The following is a 16,639-nucleotide window of genomic DNA, read 5'->3' as shown; positions in this document are numbered from 1 at the left end:
TATTTGATGTCTTCTATGGCCAAACTAAGAGTTCTTATTCAGCTTGATTGTCAAATAGAAGAATGTTACAAGAAACAATTTGTACTACAGCTGCTCTTTGCTTTGAGCAATAAATCTTTTGGTTTTTTAAAAGTTTCTCACTGGATTTGCATGTTTGTCCTTTATGAAACTTTTATCTAGGAAACAATCTGTAGAACAATTCCAACATTCATTATAAACCCTTAGGTGATCATGATTTCAGTACTCTGTGTAGGACCCACATGACTTGCTTTTCTAAGTATTTCAGCAGAATTAATTGCTGAATGGCCCTTTAATTGTATTTGAAATTGCCCATGTATTATAAAGCTGGCTTGTGAAGTGCCTTGAGAACAATTTCTTTTGTTGCATGTTGCAGTTTTTGCTATAGATATATCATATATTAAAAAAGTAACAATGAAAATTCATCAAAATTGCACAATTAATAATAATTATGTACAATCAGAATCTGTAAAACTTGACTATTTTTAGGACTGATCACACTTTGAGCTTATGTTTTTCTGCATGACAATGGTTCTTTAATTAGTACATATTTAATCAATGGAAGCAACAACTGTGCACAAGCTATGCTGACCTGAAAACACTAAAAATTTTTCCCTGACAAAAGGTTCTCATTAGTATCTGAAGAAAGACATCTCTCAGTGAAACACCTTTATTTCAATAATATCATATTTGCAGTTTTAGGGATTAAATACAATTGCAAAAAAGTATTGCTCTCATGTCTAACTAATCAGGATGGTCCAAATCAATAAGGAATTCAATATGCTTTCCTACTATCAAACAAGATCTACAACTAATACTACACCACATCAAAAATACCTTAAAGATTTTATATGGTTTTTTCTTACATCCTTTTGTAGGAATATCTGCTAAGACATCCCTAAAAATGTGTGTCTATTTTTACCTACACTTAAATATCCCAAACTTGCCACTTCCTCAACAACCCTCTTACAGTGTTGCAACAACGCCCTTATGTTATGAGGCTCAGTGGGTTTCTCTTTCCCCTTTAGAAAGGTAGAACATCTGAGGTTTTGAAGAAAAGCAGGTGAACCTGTTATCTGCTATTTTTCTGGGTAATGTGGGATGTGATTGAGAATGCCCATATGTGTATAGAAATCAACATCTCTGTTATTGTTGTCTTATGTTATCCAAATTATACAAAGTCAAAACTAATAAGAACTTCTGTTATGCAAGCATGCTGACAGATGGTAGCCATCTAAACTGAGATTAACACCAAAAATACATTGCTCAGAAGAGAAAAAGAATGTAGGGAGAAGCTTTAGATGTGTTTTGTTATCTGAAGATCATAGTATGTCCATTTGCAGACTGAGGCTAACTTTTACTGCGATGTCCAAATCTCCTCTGTTTTGGCATCTGAGGATTTCTTCTCTAAACTATAGAAACCAGGATGTTTATTGGAAGATGTCTTAAAAACACTGATACTTTAGTATCTGTATTAGGAGCCAGGCAGTTGTGCCACCCTTCCGGCAGCCCTGCAGACCACTTGCACTAATCCCTGCTATTCAAGGTTCTGTGACTTCTAGAACTGTGGTTCTTATAAGTAATCTGCTCACTTTAAATATCCTCCAAGCTTATGTCTGAGTGCCAAAAGTCATACAGAGAATAAACAACTTTATTTTATAACAGAATTACAGAAAGCAAAATATCACTTAATACAACTTCAAGCTGCTATAAATCTAATTTGGCATTTTAACTATACACAGAGTTGACAGCAAAAAAACCCCAAACAACCAACCCCTCTGCAAGAACAAATTAAAAATAAACCCCAATATAATTAACAGGTTTTCTCAATGGCAGTCTCAACTGATGGTACTCTCTTATTACTTTATGAATGGAGTCCATATTACACTTTTACTCAGTATCCTAAAAACCTGCACTAACCATTAGAGGAAGCATGTGAAATGTATACCTTCTCTGTAACAGAAATGTCAGTTCTAACACGGAGACAGTGAGTTTAATAGCAAGCGAGCATTCTACACATGTATTCAAATAATGGAAGTACTGAAGTTGGGACACAGTAAGAAAAAAAGCACTACGGTTTTAAGCTGCCTAGATCATCTCTTGTTGGAAGAAGAGAAAGATATTTTGTTCGTCCTTCTTTCCTTATCTGGAATGCTGCAGACAGCAAAAAAGTCTGCAAGAAGTTGAGCATTGGCACCAAAGTGCAAAAAGAACACAGTGCTCAGTCAGAAGAAATGTGTCTGCAACTCCTTCTCCTCTATAAACTGCCATACCATCTCTGCTCCACAGAGAGGAGAACCTTAGAACAGAAAGAGTTACAGAGATACCAGTATAAAATTTATTCAAAGAAATATATTTTTTCAAATTTTAGCAAATGTTGTATTTTTATAAAAAACTTAATTATGTGATATCATTATATTTACCAGAATAGTCTGAAAAAAATTCTGTAAATTACTCCAGTAAGAGATTTCACTTGAAATATCTGAAAAAACCCTATATCTAAATTAGTAAAGATCCTCCTTCCTGCACAATTACCACCTACTCCAGTGAACAATGCCTTTGAGCTTCTTTTGTTCACTTTCATATACTTAAGAATCAATTTCAAAAACACAAGTATTTGTGCAAAAGAAGATCATACCCTCTATAACTTCATTTAAAAAAAATGTCTAAGATTGTTAAGAATTGGTTATAAAAAATAAACAAGAAAGATTGTAAGTGAATATAGACCAAAGATGTTAAAATGGAGTTTGGTATTGGCATTTAAGTCGTGAATATCTGGTCATCGTTGCTAGCCTTGGTGGATTCGGTAGAGTAATGATGACTTGGAATGATTACACAGTCCTTCGTGGTCAGTATCATTTTTACTTCTGGAAGAGAAAATGAAGCAGAAGGTTACATAACCATTCGTCACAGATACTATGTGAATGCTACTTCAGAGTCAAGAAGTAATTTTTTCTATAGAGGGGGTTTGGGGGGGGAAGAAGGTAATTTCATAAAAAAAAAAATGTTGCATTGACTAAAACCCACTTCAATCATGAGGCAAACAGTACTACTCTTTCTTCAAGTACTAATCTTTGCTCCCCAAAATTCTCATGTTATTTTAATAGTGTCTTCTTGCACCATTTACTGAAAATTTTAATCCATAACCTAGTGCATAAATAAAAAATGAAGGTACTTGTTCTATTTAGTAATCCCTCAGAATCAGAATGCAGTATCTTTCATTAGAGAAAAGAAATCTACAAAAACAATATTGCTGTAGTCACGAGGGCAGAGCTTTCAACACCTTAGAAAAAACTATTCAAAATTTGTGGCATGACTCCACTGCCTAAGCACAATTTCTAGAGCTGTTTCTGCAGTCCCATCTGCCCTTTAGTTGCTGCTACAGGAGAGCAAAAGGCTCTTGACAGATACTTAAGGTGCTTCAGGTGGCCTGTGTTTGTTTAGACTACTAAATCTTTTCCTTAATGTTTAACTGAAAGGCATCATCAGTCAAACAAGCCCCCAGGCCTCAGATACCAAAGCAGCATGAAGAAATGTTCTCTTTTATTCTCTTGCAAGCATTTCAGACCACGAGCCTGGTAAAGTAATTGGCAAACTCAGACAAGAACATCTGACACACTCCGATACATTGCAAACACAACTCCACAATGTATGTTTCAAAAAAAGATGTAAAACCCCTACCCTCAGACAATGGAAGGAACTCTTTGAATGCTGCCTCATTTTTGGTGCTCTTCCCAATCCTTTCTCACAAGTAACCCCCACATCCTTTGTTATTTCCACAGTTTCTAGAATTATGTAATGTGAAAATAATTTTAAAAAGTATTAATGCTATGACATTAATATCCAAATGAGTGTTGATCTAGCACTTCCAAACTTGATCCATGTTATTTACCTGGTTTGTACATTTATGAACAAAAATTATTCATTTCTTTTCCAAACACACAATAAACTGACCAAATCTATCAGGCAGCTCAAACTTAGTTCCACTGTGATTTACGTCTTGGAAAATGATGTAAATTTACACTCTGAGAAGCTCAGAGGAAAACTGGCCAGAAGATACTGTCTGAACACACATTATCAAAACAAACACTGTAGTTCTAGCACAATCTCTATGAGGTCAGGAAAGGCAACTGGAACCACTTTTTACAGAGAAGGTGGATAAACTTTCCACAGGCAGAGAATAGGCATCCTACTCTTATCCTCACAGGCTTCTCCATGGCATTCAACACTGCTGCTCTATGCAGTGCTGCACATAGCAGGAATTCAGGACAAACTCCCAGAAATGAAATGTGCAGTAATGAGACCCAACAATTCTGCCAGCAGATGAGAAAAATTCTCTCCCTAATACCTCACCACTTGCAGTCTCTTAACGGATCATACACATGTCAACAGCTGGCAACGTATACTAGCTCTCCCTTTCCCCAGCCACACATAGGTACCTCTGGATGTTAAGAAAAGAGAGACTTGTAGATAGATGAAATAAACTAAGGCTTTAGTCTATGTCTTTCAGCCGAAAATATGCATCAGACTAGTTCAGGAAGACTCCAATTCCTTGATAATGGTCATCTTCCATGGAACAGCATTCAATAGGTGCACTTCATATCCTCTCAAACTGCTGCTCGCATCTTTTCTCTTCTGGATCCCAGAAGTGATACTTGAAAGTAAAATCTTTATCGCTTAGGAAACTCAGGCACAGGAATAAAGCAGACTTTTCAACATAAGGAATTATCAGGATTTTGTGAAAGATATCCTCCTCTATAGTAGGTTACATCAAATTTGGAATCAAGTCAGTGTCTCATTTTCCATATATTCCTGGCACTTCATGACTGTGCTCATGATGTCTAGTAGTCTGCTAAAGCTGCAGGTCGAAATTTTTGACAGTTAGTTTCCTTTGGTAAAAAGCTTCACTTGATACTAAGGGAATGCATGCCTCCACAGGACCTCTTGTCCACAGGCTACAACCACCACTATATAAAATGCCGAGCTGAGGAAATAAGAATCATGACTACTCTAATTTCCTTAAAAAACACAAAATGTATTTCTTTTACCTTGTCTCCTCCTACATTAACATTGATCAGAGCGCATAATAAAGGCTTGCAATTGTACTGAAACAATTCTCTCTCTTGAGGTGTGCCAATAACACCTCTGCTCTTCTAGTTAAATACAGAGGCTTGTCAGCAAAAGTCAGAAGTCCCACCACGAAGACTTAAACCACTGCTTTTTAAACTTTATTTCTTTATAAATCTCTCACATTGATATTTAACCATCCCACACAAAACCTTTTTCTTGAATCTGAATCTACAATTAACAACACCATCAAGTTTGAAAAAAACCTGAAGCTTAAGTCTCATATCAACAGTGTGACAAACAAAGGAAATCTGAAGCTTTACACCCTCAAACAGTTACTGAGCTTTAAGACAATAGCCTATAAAAAGTGCATCAGCAGATTTATTCAGTGTTCATTCTGATCCTTCTATTGAATACATGGAAAAGGGCAGTATTGTTGGTTTTCTTTTTTTTATTTCTAACACTGTAGGAAACGCCATGAGAGTACTGTGACAAGACTGGGAGACATATATAGGAACATTTGCAACTAAAATTAATGTCAGATTGGACTTAAAAATTCTTACACTAACAGTCTTCTATTAGGACCTGTTTCAACTTTAGTTGATAGCGTATCTCAAAGATACCCCATATTTTTCAGCTGAAAGACACGAATGCAACAGAAAACTGATGTTAAATTTTCCTATGGTAATCATATATATAAGCTTACCTGAAATATTTGCTTGAGGACATTTTTTATTTTACTCTTCATCTTCCTCAGCAATTTCAGTTTCTTTGTGCACCACCACTCTTGTCACAGACATGTCAGGGTGCTGCTCTTTGGCTTCTTTGATTGCCTGTGCCAGGGCCTGCAAATGTATTTGAAATATGGAACTCAACAACACCAAAAGGACACTCATGTGGATTCAGAGAAGGGCAGAGTAGCTTTGGAAAATCTGGTCATAATTTTTCAGAAGTGTAAACTCCTAAACTTGAGAAGGGATCAAGGGTAAAAAAAAAAAATCAAAAACCAAACCAAACCAAAAAACCCAAACAAAAGGAAAAAACCCCACCCCACTATACTAAAAATTTACCAAGATTTCCGGGAAGTAACAAATAACCATAAAATTGTAAGATAACTTTTCTAGCTCATTTCAGGAGGAAAAAAGTATTCTTATATCTCAGAAGTCTTTGAACTTCTGCAACAGATTTAGCAAACAAAGCCTTAACAAGAATGTAAGACAGGATGGAAAAACAGGAGTTCCCTTTAGTTTCCTTAACAAAATAGAAAGACTCTTTGGAATGTATACTAAGTATGGTACTGAAACTCTAGAAAGAGATCATAACAGAAATTTCTTTCTCAGTATAAGAACCTCATTTTTCTCTTTGTTCAAGAGAAATTTCTCTAGCGTAATTCAGGGAAGCGCAAATAAGCATTACTCAGTTTCTTATAATCCTTCCTCCACATTTTAAGAAATTTTATCTTCTGAAGAGACGTACCAATATACACAGCTGAACTAGATGACCATTTTAAGTCCGTTCTAACTGAAATGTAATAGTCTATTCTACATCACAATCAATCACATAAGAGCAGTCTCTGATTCAAAACAGGCAAAAAAGCACCGGGGACCTTTTATTCCTTGCCCTCATCTACATCTTATTTCCATGAGCTGTATTACTGCTGGAACCTAACACAAGAAAAAAAACAGAAGACAATGGAAGGCATTCTGAGGCAACAGTAAGCTCACTATTCACCTTAGTATCAACCACAACTAAAAAAACCCGTCAAAAATACTCTGAGGAGCAAGAAAAATATAATGCAACAAAAAGGTTTATCTTAATTTAGAAAAGTGACAATTTCTTGAGCTATAGGTGTTAAGGAGAGAAGAAATCCTGAAGAGACATTGAAAACACCAACATTAGCCACCCTGTCATATGATAATGAATTTGAAGTCCTATTAAGGAAATACATACAGAATGCATGTGGTACATACATGGTACATGGGTACTAGTAATGTTTGTTGAATTATTAATCCCAACTATATTTTACTAGCTTCTCTTTTACAATATGCTGAGTGTAAACTCTGTAGAACAAATGAGATTTCTAAAAAAGTGCCTATTAAGATTTAAGAATCAGTGTTTATCATCAAACCATAAACAATGGAAAAACCCTGTCTCTAACTGTTAAATTACAACAACTTCATACAAGTATTTGTATTCTGAAACTCCAAAGTAGAGTATTATTTTCCTATTGAAAACTGTTTTAGTGATGTAGGGAGCTAAAAGACAAAAGAAAAAACATCCAGCATATAGTTTGGGCATTTAAGGAGCTCCATATTCACTGAAGTGGTAGATATTTCTTAAATCTCTTAAAAGTTGCTCACTGCTGCTTTAAACTTCAGTGATTAAAATTGTATTTTGTACTCCTTTTTTTATAATTTCTTTTTTTTTTTTACTTCATTACTCAGTTATTTTAAAATAAAGAAGGGCTTAGAGAATTGTCTGGTATACTAAAGGTATTTGAGACCTTTCCAGACATCTGAAGTGAGTGTGTCAAGGCAAACAAGAGCCATACCTGATGCTAAACAGTTCTGTCATTTAATTAAGAGTTTCAAGAAGAGATTCAACTTGTCAAGAGCCACTTTCTGGAGGCAAATCAAAACGTGAAAATAAATTCCTTGAGAACTCTCAGTATATTACAATTCAGAAGTTGTTGTGTTATGTTGATTTGTGTAGCCTTCATAAAGTTAGAAATGGATTCACTGCAACTTTATGCAGAAAGTAGACTTTTCCATTTGTATTATCCAGTGTCTGTTACCATAGTTTCTTAGATGAAACAAAAATTGTGTAATCATCACTACAAAAACTAGAAAATTGAATTTTCTCAATTATTTTCCTGTATACTGCTTAAATTCAGCCTTATTAATTGGGCATGCAGAAATGATTTTAACCTTAGTTTCTAACACATTGTAAAACACTGCTTCACTATGGAGATGAAACGTATTTACATAAGATTCCAGCAGATCAACAATCACTTCTGTTACACATATTTCTACAAATATAGGTCAAAAACTAAGTTTTAAATTCAAGCAGTTTATGCTTTAATGTATTCCAAAGCTTTCAGTCAAAATGAGCGCTGCATTCAGATATTGCTGACACAATGCAGTAAAGACTCCCATCTATCCAGATTAACGTATCAAAATAAGATTATTTCAGTAATGCTCTTCTTCCCAATGGCAAAAGCTGCATTAAATAAACTGGGTCTCTTCCAAAAAAAGCAATCTTTTAAAAATAGTAAAACCCCATTCACATGACCTGTGACGCAAATTTACAAATGCTGTTTTTTCTTTTCAGTTATATTCAAAAGGCTCCTTATTCACAAAACATGACTGCTTATTAACTCTGGCACAATTAACAGTCTTAGGGTCTTTCTATATCCTCTTATTCCTCTTATTCTCTAACTTTCTCTTATTTCAGGTTTCTGAAATATCATCTAGATGTCACTGGACTACAAAAAACACATTGTAAGTGTTAACAGTTTACATACTCACCTCATCATGGTCAATATCTGCATCTCCAGTAATGACTATTCGCTTCTCAATTCTTGTTTCTGATACTCCACCTTTTACCATCTACAGATGGCACGAAAAAAAAAATCCTTTTAATTATTCTGTACTTCCACAGAATAATAGAGCACCTTTCTGCTGCACTGAAGCAAATAAATTTCTGTGTCTGAGTTACAATTAGTAATAAATGTTCTTAGTGCTAAATCACCCTTTCCTTTTTCAGTTACACAGTTAGTCACATTCCAGCAATTGCTAAAATTGAGAAAAATCAAACAGTAAAGAATTACTTCTGTTATTGGAGCTCATGTTTGACAAACTAATTCCAACTTCTTCCACCATATAAATCTGGCAATACGGAAATTTCAGCAGTCTTCTCTTTTTATTTCAACTGACCTATCATGGGTTTTTCCACAGTCATAATCCTATGCCCTTAAATACAAAGACGATCTGTTTTTCAATCCTGCCATTCAAGGATCTTTGTGAGATATTTTCAACCAATTTCACATTGCTGAATAATTTTGTGCTTTGTTTCTTAATTTCTTACTCTATTGATCAGCTTATAAAAAAATTCTCACAGAAATAACATTGTTTGCCTTTCTTTTTACTCAGCCTGTATATGAGGAAAGAATAAACTACTACTTAAATATTCTCACCATACTAGACAAGATCCGAGATCACTCTGTTAAAAACACCACTAGAATATTGAAATTATTTTCGCAGGTCCCTTCATCAATAATGAACAGTTCGGGATGTAAAACAGGAAGTTAGTTTAGAAAATTCAAAATCTTGGTACCGACCACTTATCATCAATTTAAAACAGATAGGGATCTGCTGCATCATGGTAATCCCAGTAATTTTTTTAGTAGAAGACTGAAACTATTTTCTTTAGTTGTTCCTTCCAAAAAGCAGAATTATTTGACATTTGAACTTGACAAGTAAATATAAACTTCCCCTCAAAACTGTGGTTAAATTTACTAAGGACTTTTTCCTAAAAAGGTGGTGGCTTAACGATTCCAAAAGGGAGTAGGAGACCGAAAAGGACCTGTTAACTAGCATGTATAGCAAAGCATATGCATTTCCAATTCTGAGATTCCTTATTTCATGTGATTCTCTTTCCAACATTATCTTCCCACTAATTTTGTGAATACAACTTTCCATCTTTAGACAGGGAGCAATGAATTACTGTTCAATTCTGCCATGTTGTGAAACTTCTGTGTTTTGGGGGAGGGAGAAAAATCCTAAATTCACACTTTGTTTCCCTCTTCCCTTTTCTTTACCTTAAACAATGCTTCCTGTAATTTTCTTGGAAAAAGGTGTTATGAATTCAAAGACGAGTTCAGAACTGTGTTGGTTAGGCATGTGCATTGGGTCTGGCTGAGCTGGAGTTCATTTCCCCACAGTAGCTCTCACAGTGCTGTGCTTTGCACTGGTAGCTAGAAGGGTGTTGATAACACACCGGTGTTTTGGCTACTGCTGAGCACAGCACCAACACTGCAACATTCCTTCCTTAGTTGAGGGCAAGATCCTGGGAGGGGACCCAAGTAGGCCAGATGACTCAAACTAACCAAAGGGATATTCCAGACCATATGATGTAAGCTGAGATATAAAAGCTAAGGCATAGAGCAGGAGTGTGGGCATTCATTGTCTCCAATGGCTGCCTACTGAGAAACCATCATGCGTGCTGAAGCCCTGCTTCTCAGGAGTGGCCGACCATCGCTGCTCATGGGAAGTAGAGAATAAACCATCTTTTGCTTCTGCACGCACAGCCTTCGCTTTGCTTTTTGCTTTAAATAAACTGTCTTATCTCAACCCACAAGTTGTTTTCTTTTTTCCCACCTTACTCTCTCCCGTCTCTCTGGGAAGGGGAGTGACAGAGTGGCTGGGTGGGCACCCGGCATCCAGCCAAGGTCAACCCACTACAGCATGCTTAAAATTTGACAAATATTTACATAAATTAACAATAATCATCATCACACTTTGGTTGTTCTAACATACTCTGGTATGAAACAGTGTATGAGACTGAAACAGATGTGATATCCTGTTAACACTTGAGTTTTTCTTTGCTTTCCAAGCATGGAATGCAGAGTAATAATTCAGCACTCAAATATGCTTGCAAAGTAATCTAATGGAATGATCTGTTTTTAAATAAGCTCTAAACCTAATAGCAAAAGGATCATCAATACAAAGGCTGAGAAAACATTGTTTCAGTTCTTTCTTCTAACTGATGCCATTAGCAAGGCTCCTGCAGACCTCAGACAAACCAGTCACATTAGTAAAGATCCTGTAGGGTATCAGTGAGTGATGACAGGACCGAAACTTAGTTCTGTCCTGAAATTTAGTTACATACTCATTTGCCAAACACTAAAATAAGACCTACATGAAATACTAAAAAAACACTAATGATACTTTTCCCCCTTTCCCTGTCCTATTCCCAGATATTCCTGTTTCTTATTAAGGCTTCTCTGTTCAAAAATCTGTGTACAGAAAGATTAACTCTCACACATGCCTCGAATGAATCCATTCCATTTTAAGTCACTTTTCTTCGATGAATTAGCAGATACATGAGAAACTTCATGCAAGACTGTGTTTTGAGGGTTTGATGTCTTTTTTAGTTAAGAAAGGCATTGAATATATTTTACCTTTGTGATGTGTGTAGTTGTGGTAGTAGAAACGGACTCTGACGTAATTGTCTGTGCACTCACCAGCACGCCGGCATCGCCACCAGCGCTGCCATCAAGCTGTAATAAAAAAAAAAAAAAAAGGTATTTTTGTATTTTGGCATTTAAAAATTTTGTTTTCACAAGAGAAAAGGCTGGTTTACATATTCTTTAGTTCTGCTAGAACTGAAATCTAAAGAGAAACTATCCAAGTTTACAAAATCACGTAAGACTATTGTTATGGTTCATTCCTGTGGAAACTTCATGATCACAGTTATGTGTTCCTTTCAGGAGCAATGAGATATTTTAATCAAGTTTCCAAGACTAAAAATGAGTTACACATTCGCAGACAGCAACTAAATCTTTATTTAGAAAAAAACAATTTGAACTTCTGAAGTAATACTGCTTTGTCTAGTTACCTAATTCATAGTCAAAGTATAATCTTATCTGCTAGCAAAATAGTATGCGCTTTTGAAAAGCATTTTTGGACATTATCTATTTTTATCTACATAACTGGAATAAAAATAAGTTTGCAAACAATATAACAAGCCAGTCAGTATACCTGTGAAGATTCATATGTGATAGTTTTAGTTTCTGTTTGCACAATTGGAATTTCTTTAGTGGAGATTTCAGTTCTCTGCGTGGCATCTGAAATGGTTACCATCTCTGTTTTCACTACTGGAGGCTGTGGTGCAAGAAATAATCAATCAATTCAAAAGACAGAAGAAGTTTGTAAAGTGGACCAAGAAAACACAACCAAAAGCTCAAGAAAATCATAATAGTAAGACAAATATTTGGCTGGCTTCCCAATCAAAAAGCATGCAATAAACGAAATGAAATGAAGATTAATACATCAGCCCTCTACATAACATCTATCTATGTAACACTGTAAGAAAATTCAATGTCCTAATAACCTTGCCAAAGTTCAGTATTTCAGCCAACAGTACATATCACAGAGGGCAACTGCTAAAACAAAGTTGCAATACATGTACCAAAAATGTGTAAAAGCCATCACTAGGGAAAAAAAAAAAAAATCTTAGTTTGCATAAAGAAATTAATAGCTAGCTCAGATGGATAAACTTCATATTAGAATGAATCTGGGAAAATACTTATCATTCTTTAGTCTGCAAATCAAGACTAGAAATTCCAAGGAAATTACATAAAAGTTTAACTTTATGATATGTATTACTTCTGGAACAGAAGAACACCTTTGACAACTGGATTTTAAGCAGTCTACATTCAATATAAGAATTCTGTAAGTCAACCACTTCTTTTGACAAAGCCATTTAGAGTTAGCTAGTGGTGTTTTCTGCAACATCACAAAGAAAGCAATTAACCCAGGGTCTCTAAGCTAGTGAACTCATGACTTATCTCATTGGAGCAGATTTTCGATATTTTTATGAACTAAAGCCGTTTGATATTCTTCTAGATGCATCAGCTGCTATCTCCTATTGATTTTGGATACACATGGGGTGAAATCCCAGAAAAAAAACAAAAAACCCCCTTTCTTTCCCTCTACACACTTGCACACACAGGAGCTCTTCTCCCCTTTCCCTAAACTATGAGCTACTAGGAATCATGGGTGCCTGCAAATTTTAAAGTAATGAAAAAAATTTGCCACCATTACAAGAACAAGCAGGTAGATAGCTACCAAAAAAAATCATCTAATTGTTAAAAAACTCAGGAGATCATGACAACTTTACAAAGACATACATCTCTGCATTTAATTTTTTCCATTTCTGCTTCTTTATAAAGTTTGCCCAGTAATGAACTTTAGAATTCATGCATTCTTCCTTAAAATCTACAGCACTAGAAGACTTCATAGAAATATTGTTATATGTGCCTAATCACTTAACAGTGCAGTGCTCTCACCTATGCAATTTCTAGCCATACATATTCTAGCCTATAAATCCATAATATAGAAGGAGAAAAAAGAAAAAGGCAAGAAAAGCAGTGAGTAATGGGGGGGGGGAGGGGGAAAGAAGGAACAAAAATTTGTGACGAGTGTTTTCCAATTTCAATTGCTAATTTCAATAGCTTTCCAATCACAATTACCTGCCATGGACTTGTCAAAAACAATTGACAAATAGACAAGACAAGACTTAAAACATTTGAAACATGAAAATAATAAATATACATTATGTAAGTGCATATAAAATAAGGAGGAGATAAAAAAAGAGAGATATCAGTCTTCGGAAGGTTTGCCTTACTGGTGATTCTCACTCAGTTCTAGCAAAAAGTCAGAAACCATAACTGAAGGAGACAGAATTTCACTGCTCAACAGTGGTTTCCCCTTCCAAATGATCTGAATCTTGTTGGATGCCAGAAGATGTGGAGGAATAGGAGAAGAAGAAAGGCAGGTATATTTTTCACCCCAAGATATACCTCTGCTTAATCTAGTTGTCATACTGTTCTACCATTTACCTCAGAACAACAAATTAATTGTGGTGCAACATCAATGTCAACATGAGACACATCTCCATTGAGTTTGAGCTGTTCCTCCTCTTTTTCTTGACCTAAATCTTGCTTAACTTGCTCTGACAATTTCTTCTCTTCTGTAGCTACGGTAACTGTATTTTTCTGGACCAAATCTTCAGCTGTAACTTGTGTGTGCTCAACTGGTACATTTAGTTTACTGCCTTCTGGTGTGGCTTCCACATGCTGTATTTTTTCTTCATGTTCTTTCCTTTTCATGTCTTCCTCTTCTTCCTTTTCTTCCCTGATGACTTCCTCAATTGCCCTATGATGTGGCTGGTATTCTCCCACCTCTTCATCCTCACTCTCACTACTACTGCTGCTGCTGCTACTATCTGATGGCAATGATGATGAGTCCTTTTTTGACAGATGCTCCACCTTACATGTTTCCCCAGCATCAGTGGCAACTTGCATTTTCCCTTTGTTGGTTTCGTCTACGACTACTGTTTCTTCTATCCCAAACTCTGCCTGCTTCTTCTCCTCCACTATGTCCAGAGTCTCATGTGAACTCTGCACAAAAAAACATGGATGAGGGGAAAAAAAACAAAAGTAGAGTATATGAATAAATAAAAATGAAATAAACAAAATTAGCTGATGGCTGGTTCATGTCATGTAGAAGACAAAAGATGGTTGTGATGGTTAACTGAAAAAGGAAGGAAGGGAAGAATGAAGATGGATTGGAAGAGTTAAGAGTCAAATTTAGTCATGGAAAAAAATCTGTAGAACCTTATCAGCATTGCTGACTCCAGTACAAGGCCCTTCTGCTCTGGAAGCATGTCTCTGTGGAACAAAAAGCAATCAGAGGACAAAAATCAATGCATAACCCTTTTCAACAGTGCAACATCCTCCAAGCAAGCTTTTAAGAATGTATATACACGATACTAGACAGATATTGCATATTCACTGCAACATTCACATAGAACTATGCTCATTTCCTTACACTTCTTTTAAATATTTAATCAAAAGTAGGCAAGAATTGCAGATATTATTAATTGGCATAAGAATTGAATTATGAAAGCCTGAAAATAAAAAGCATGAATGCATTGGCCTGTGATGCTACCAAGGTAGTTACTTTACTCAGTTAAATCAGGAATTAAGAACAAATAATGTTAAGGGAAAGTAAAAAGAAAAAATAAATTAACATTCTACTAGCAGTTCATCATAATTTAAAAAAGATACGGAATACATTATTACATGGTTTTAACAGTTGTTTGTCTTTGGTCTGTTACTTTATGAAACTTAAAAGATAAGACTGTTTAGGGATGCAAGCTCTGAGAACAGCAAAACATGACTATCAAGAAGATCCCATTAGAATTCAGTTTGGAGGCAAAATGATGATACTAAAGCAGCTACATTAGTATTTGTTCCGTAACAAATGATCTGTGATGGATATTGCAGAGAACCCACCGTAAATGATAACATTAGGTAGGTAGGGTAGGGGTTTTTTAATCTAATGTATTTTTAGTTCGCGAAGCCTAGACATGATATTTTTAGTGAACAGTTTGCAGCAAAATTAAAGAGTTCAAATTATAACAACACAAAAATCACACATCATCTGTGACTTAATTCTAGCTTTTGTTGCTGTTTACCACGGAAAGCACCTAGGGAGGGTAAGCTTAAACAAGCACCGACTCCGTCCTACTTCTGGAGCGTTGCAGATTCAGAATTTTGCTCTCTAGCTGGATCTCTCTCCGCTCTAATGCAAGCAGGCAGCTCCCTGGCTCGGACACACAACCGCAGCCCCATCCTGGCCCAGGAGGGCGGGGGCTCCGTGCCCTGGGAGCGGAGGGGATGCCGACCCCACGCCCAAGCACCTGGGGCGGCGGCGCGGCCGCGGCGCTGGCGCCGGTCTGTTCCCCCGCAGCGCCCTCTGCTGGCCCCGGGCTGGCGGCGGCGAAGGGCCCTCTGGTGCTGGCGCCAAAGCCCTCCTTACTAAACAAAATGGAGGTTATCTCCTCTTCTAGGCTCTAGACGGGTCAGAGAAAGGAAAGGAAAGAATTAGACAGCGACGAGCGGAGCGGCAGCCACCTACAAAGGAAAGGTCTGGCGAGAGAGAGACGTGACAAAGGCAAGGAAAGGCTCGGCAGGAGCAGCGGGGCACGGGCTGCCCCGGGGCGAGACGAGGACAACGGGGGGGGACACAGCACAGCCGTGCCTCCACCATGCACAACACACTACGGGAATTGAAAACATCGACGTTCACACCGACTTCCCAAACAGAGCAGTTTACTTAGGTGGTAACTCCGTATTTACTGTTGGGGGTTTGTCCCCCTTTAAAAATCCATTTTTGACACCACCTAATGCCCAACTGGCCCAGAGCCCAGAGCTGTCAGACACGTTTGCTTGGAATACGTACACACAATGCTGAAATGTTAAAAGACTTCTTATTTATTTATAATAAATGTTACATATAGCCTTTTCAAATGCTTAAATAACCTAAGCAAATTCCTGCCTATTAAAAATCTGTTTTCAAAAACTCCCATTTTACTGAGAAAACTAGTTTTATTTAAACATACATAAAAGTCTATAATTGCTTTAAAGCATAAGGTATGTTCATAGTCTGGTCTATTTTCTGTAGGACTATAAATCTGTATGGGTAAGCAAACTTTAAAAATTCATGTGGGTACAAGCCCTCTGAAAAGGCTAAAATTCTTTATTCCAGATTTCTTTCCACAAGCTCTCATAAGAAGTTAGAAGTAAAAGAGGTTAAAATTAAAAGCCAGCAACGTACAAATACTGAACAGGGACATAACACACATTTTGACAACATTCCATAAGAGACACTGCAGTCTTTGAAAAGGGCACTGCAGAGAATCATGGCAGAAGCACATGCCAGAGGAAAGCCAAGGTGCCAAGCAGACAACTGCAGCCTGTGTGGAT

At 36.6% G+C, this 16,639-nt stretch overlaps 1 protein-coding gene across 24 annotated transcripts in view; it reads right to left on the bottom strand.

Annotated features, from left to right (window-relative positions):
- Positions 1 to 1,651: 1,651 nt before the first annotated feature.
- Positions 1,652 to 16,639, bottom strand: part of EPB41L2 (erythrocyte membrane protein band 4.1 like 2) — a 114,273-nt gene continuing 99,285 nt past the window's right edge. For 14 of the 24 annotated variants that reach the window (XM_032681335.1, XM_032681330.1, XM_032681329.1 and 11 more), the window contains 8 exons: positions 15,574 to 15,726; positions 14,486 to 14,539; positions 13,709 to 14,269; positions 11,847 to 11,969; positions 11,267 to 11,365; positions 8,613 to 8,693; positions 5,792 to 5,930; positions 1,652 to 2,885 (listed from right to left, as the gene is read on the bottom strand). In XM_032681335.1, coding sequence (XP_032537226.1) covers positions 5,823 to 5,930; positions 8,613 to 8,693; positions 11,267 to 11,365; positions 11,847 to 11,969; positions 13,709 to 14,269; positions 14,486 to 14,539; positions 15,574 to 15,726 — 1,179 coding nt within the window. In that variant the 3' untranslated portion in view covers positions 1,652 to 2,885; positions 5,792 to 5,822. The remainder of the gene's footprint in view (positions 2,886 to 5,791; positions 5,931 to 8,612; positions 8,694 to 11,266; positions 11,366 to 11,846; positions 11,970 to 13,708; positions 14,270 to 14,485; positions 14,540 to 15,573; positions 15,727 to 16,639) is intronic. The other 10 variants (XM_032681339.1, XM_032681340.1, XM_032681343.1 and 7 more) reach the window with 5 other exon arrangements.

The sequence above is a fragment of the Chiroxiphia lanceolata genome, chromosome 3 (assembly GCF_009829145.1).
Source record: "Chiroxiphia lanceolata isolate bChiLan1 chromosome 3, bChiLan1.pri, whole genome shotgun sequence".
NCBI lineage: Eukaryota > Metazoa > Chordata > Aves > Passeriformes > Pipridae > Chiroxiphia > Chiroxiphia lanceolata.
The sequence above is the reverse complement of the archived record's forward strand: the minus strand, read 5'-3'. Positions and strand labels throughout refer to the sequence as shown.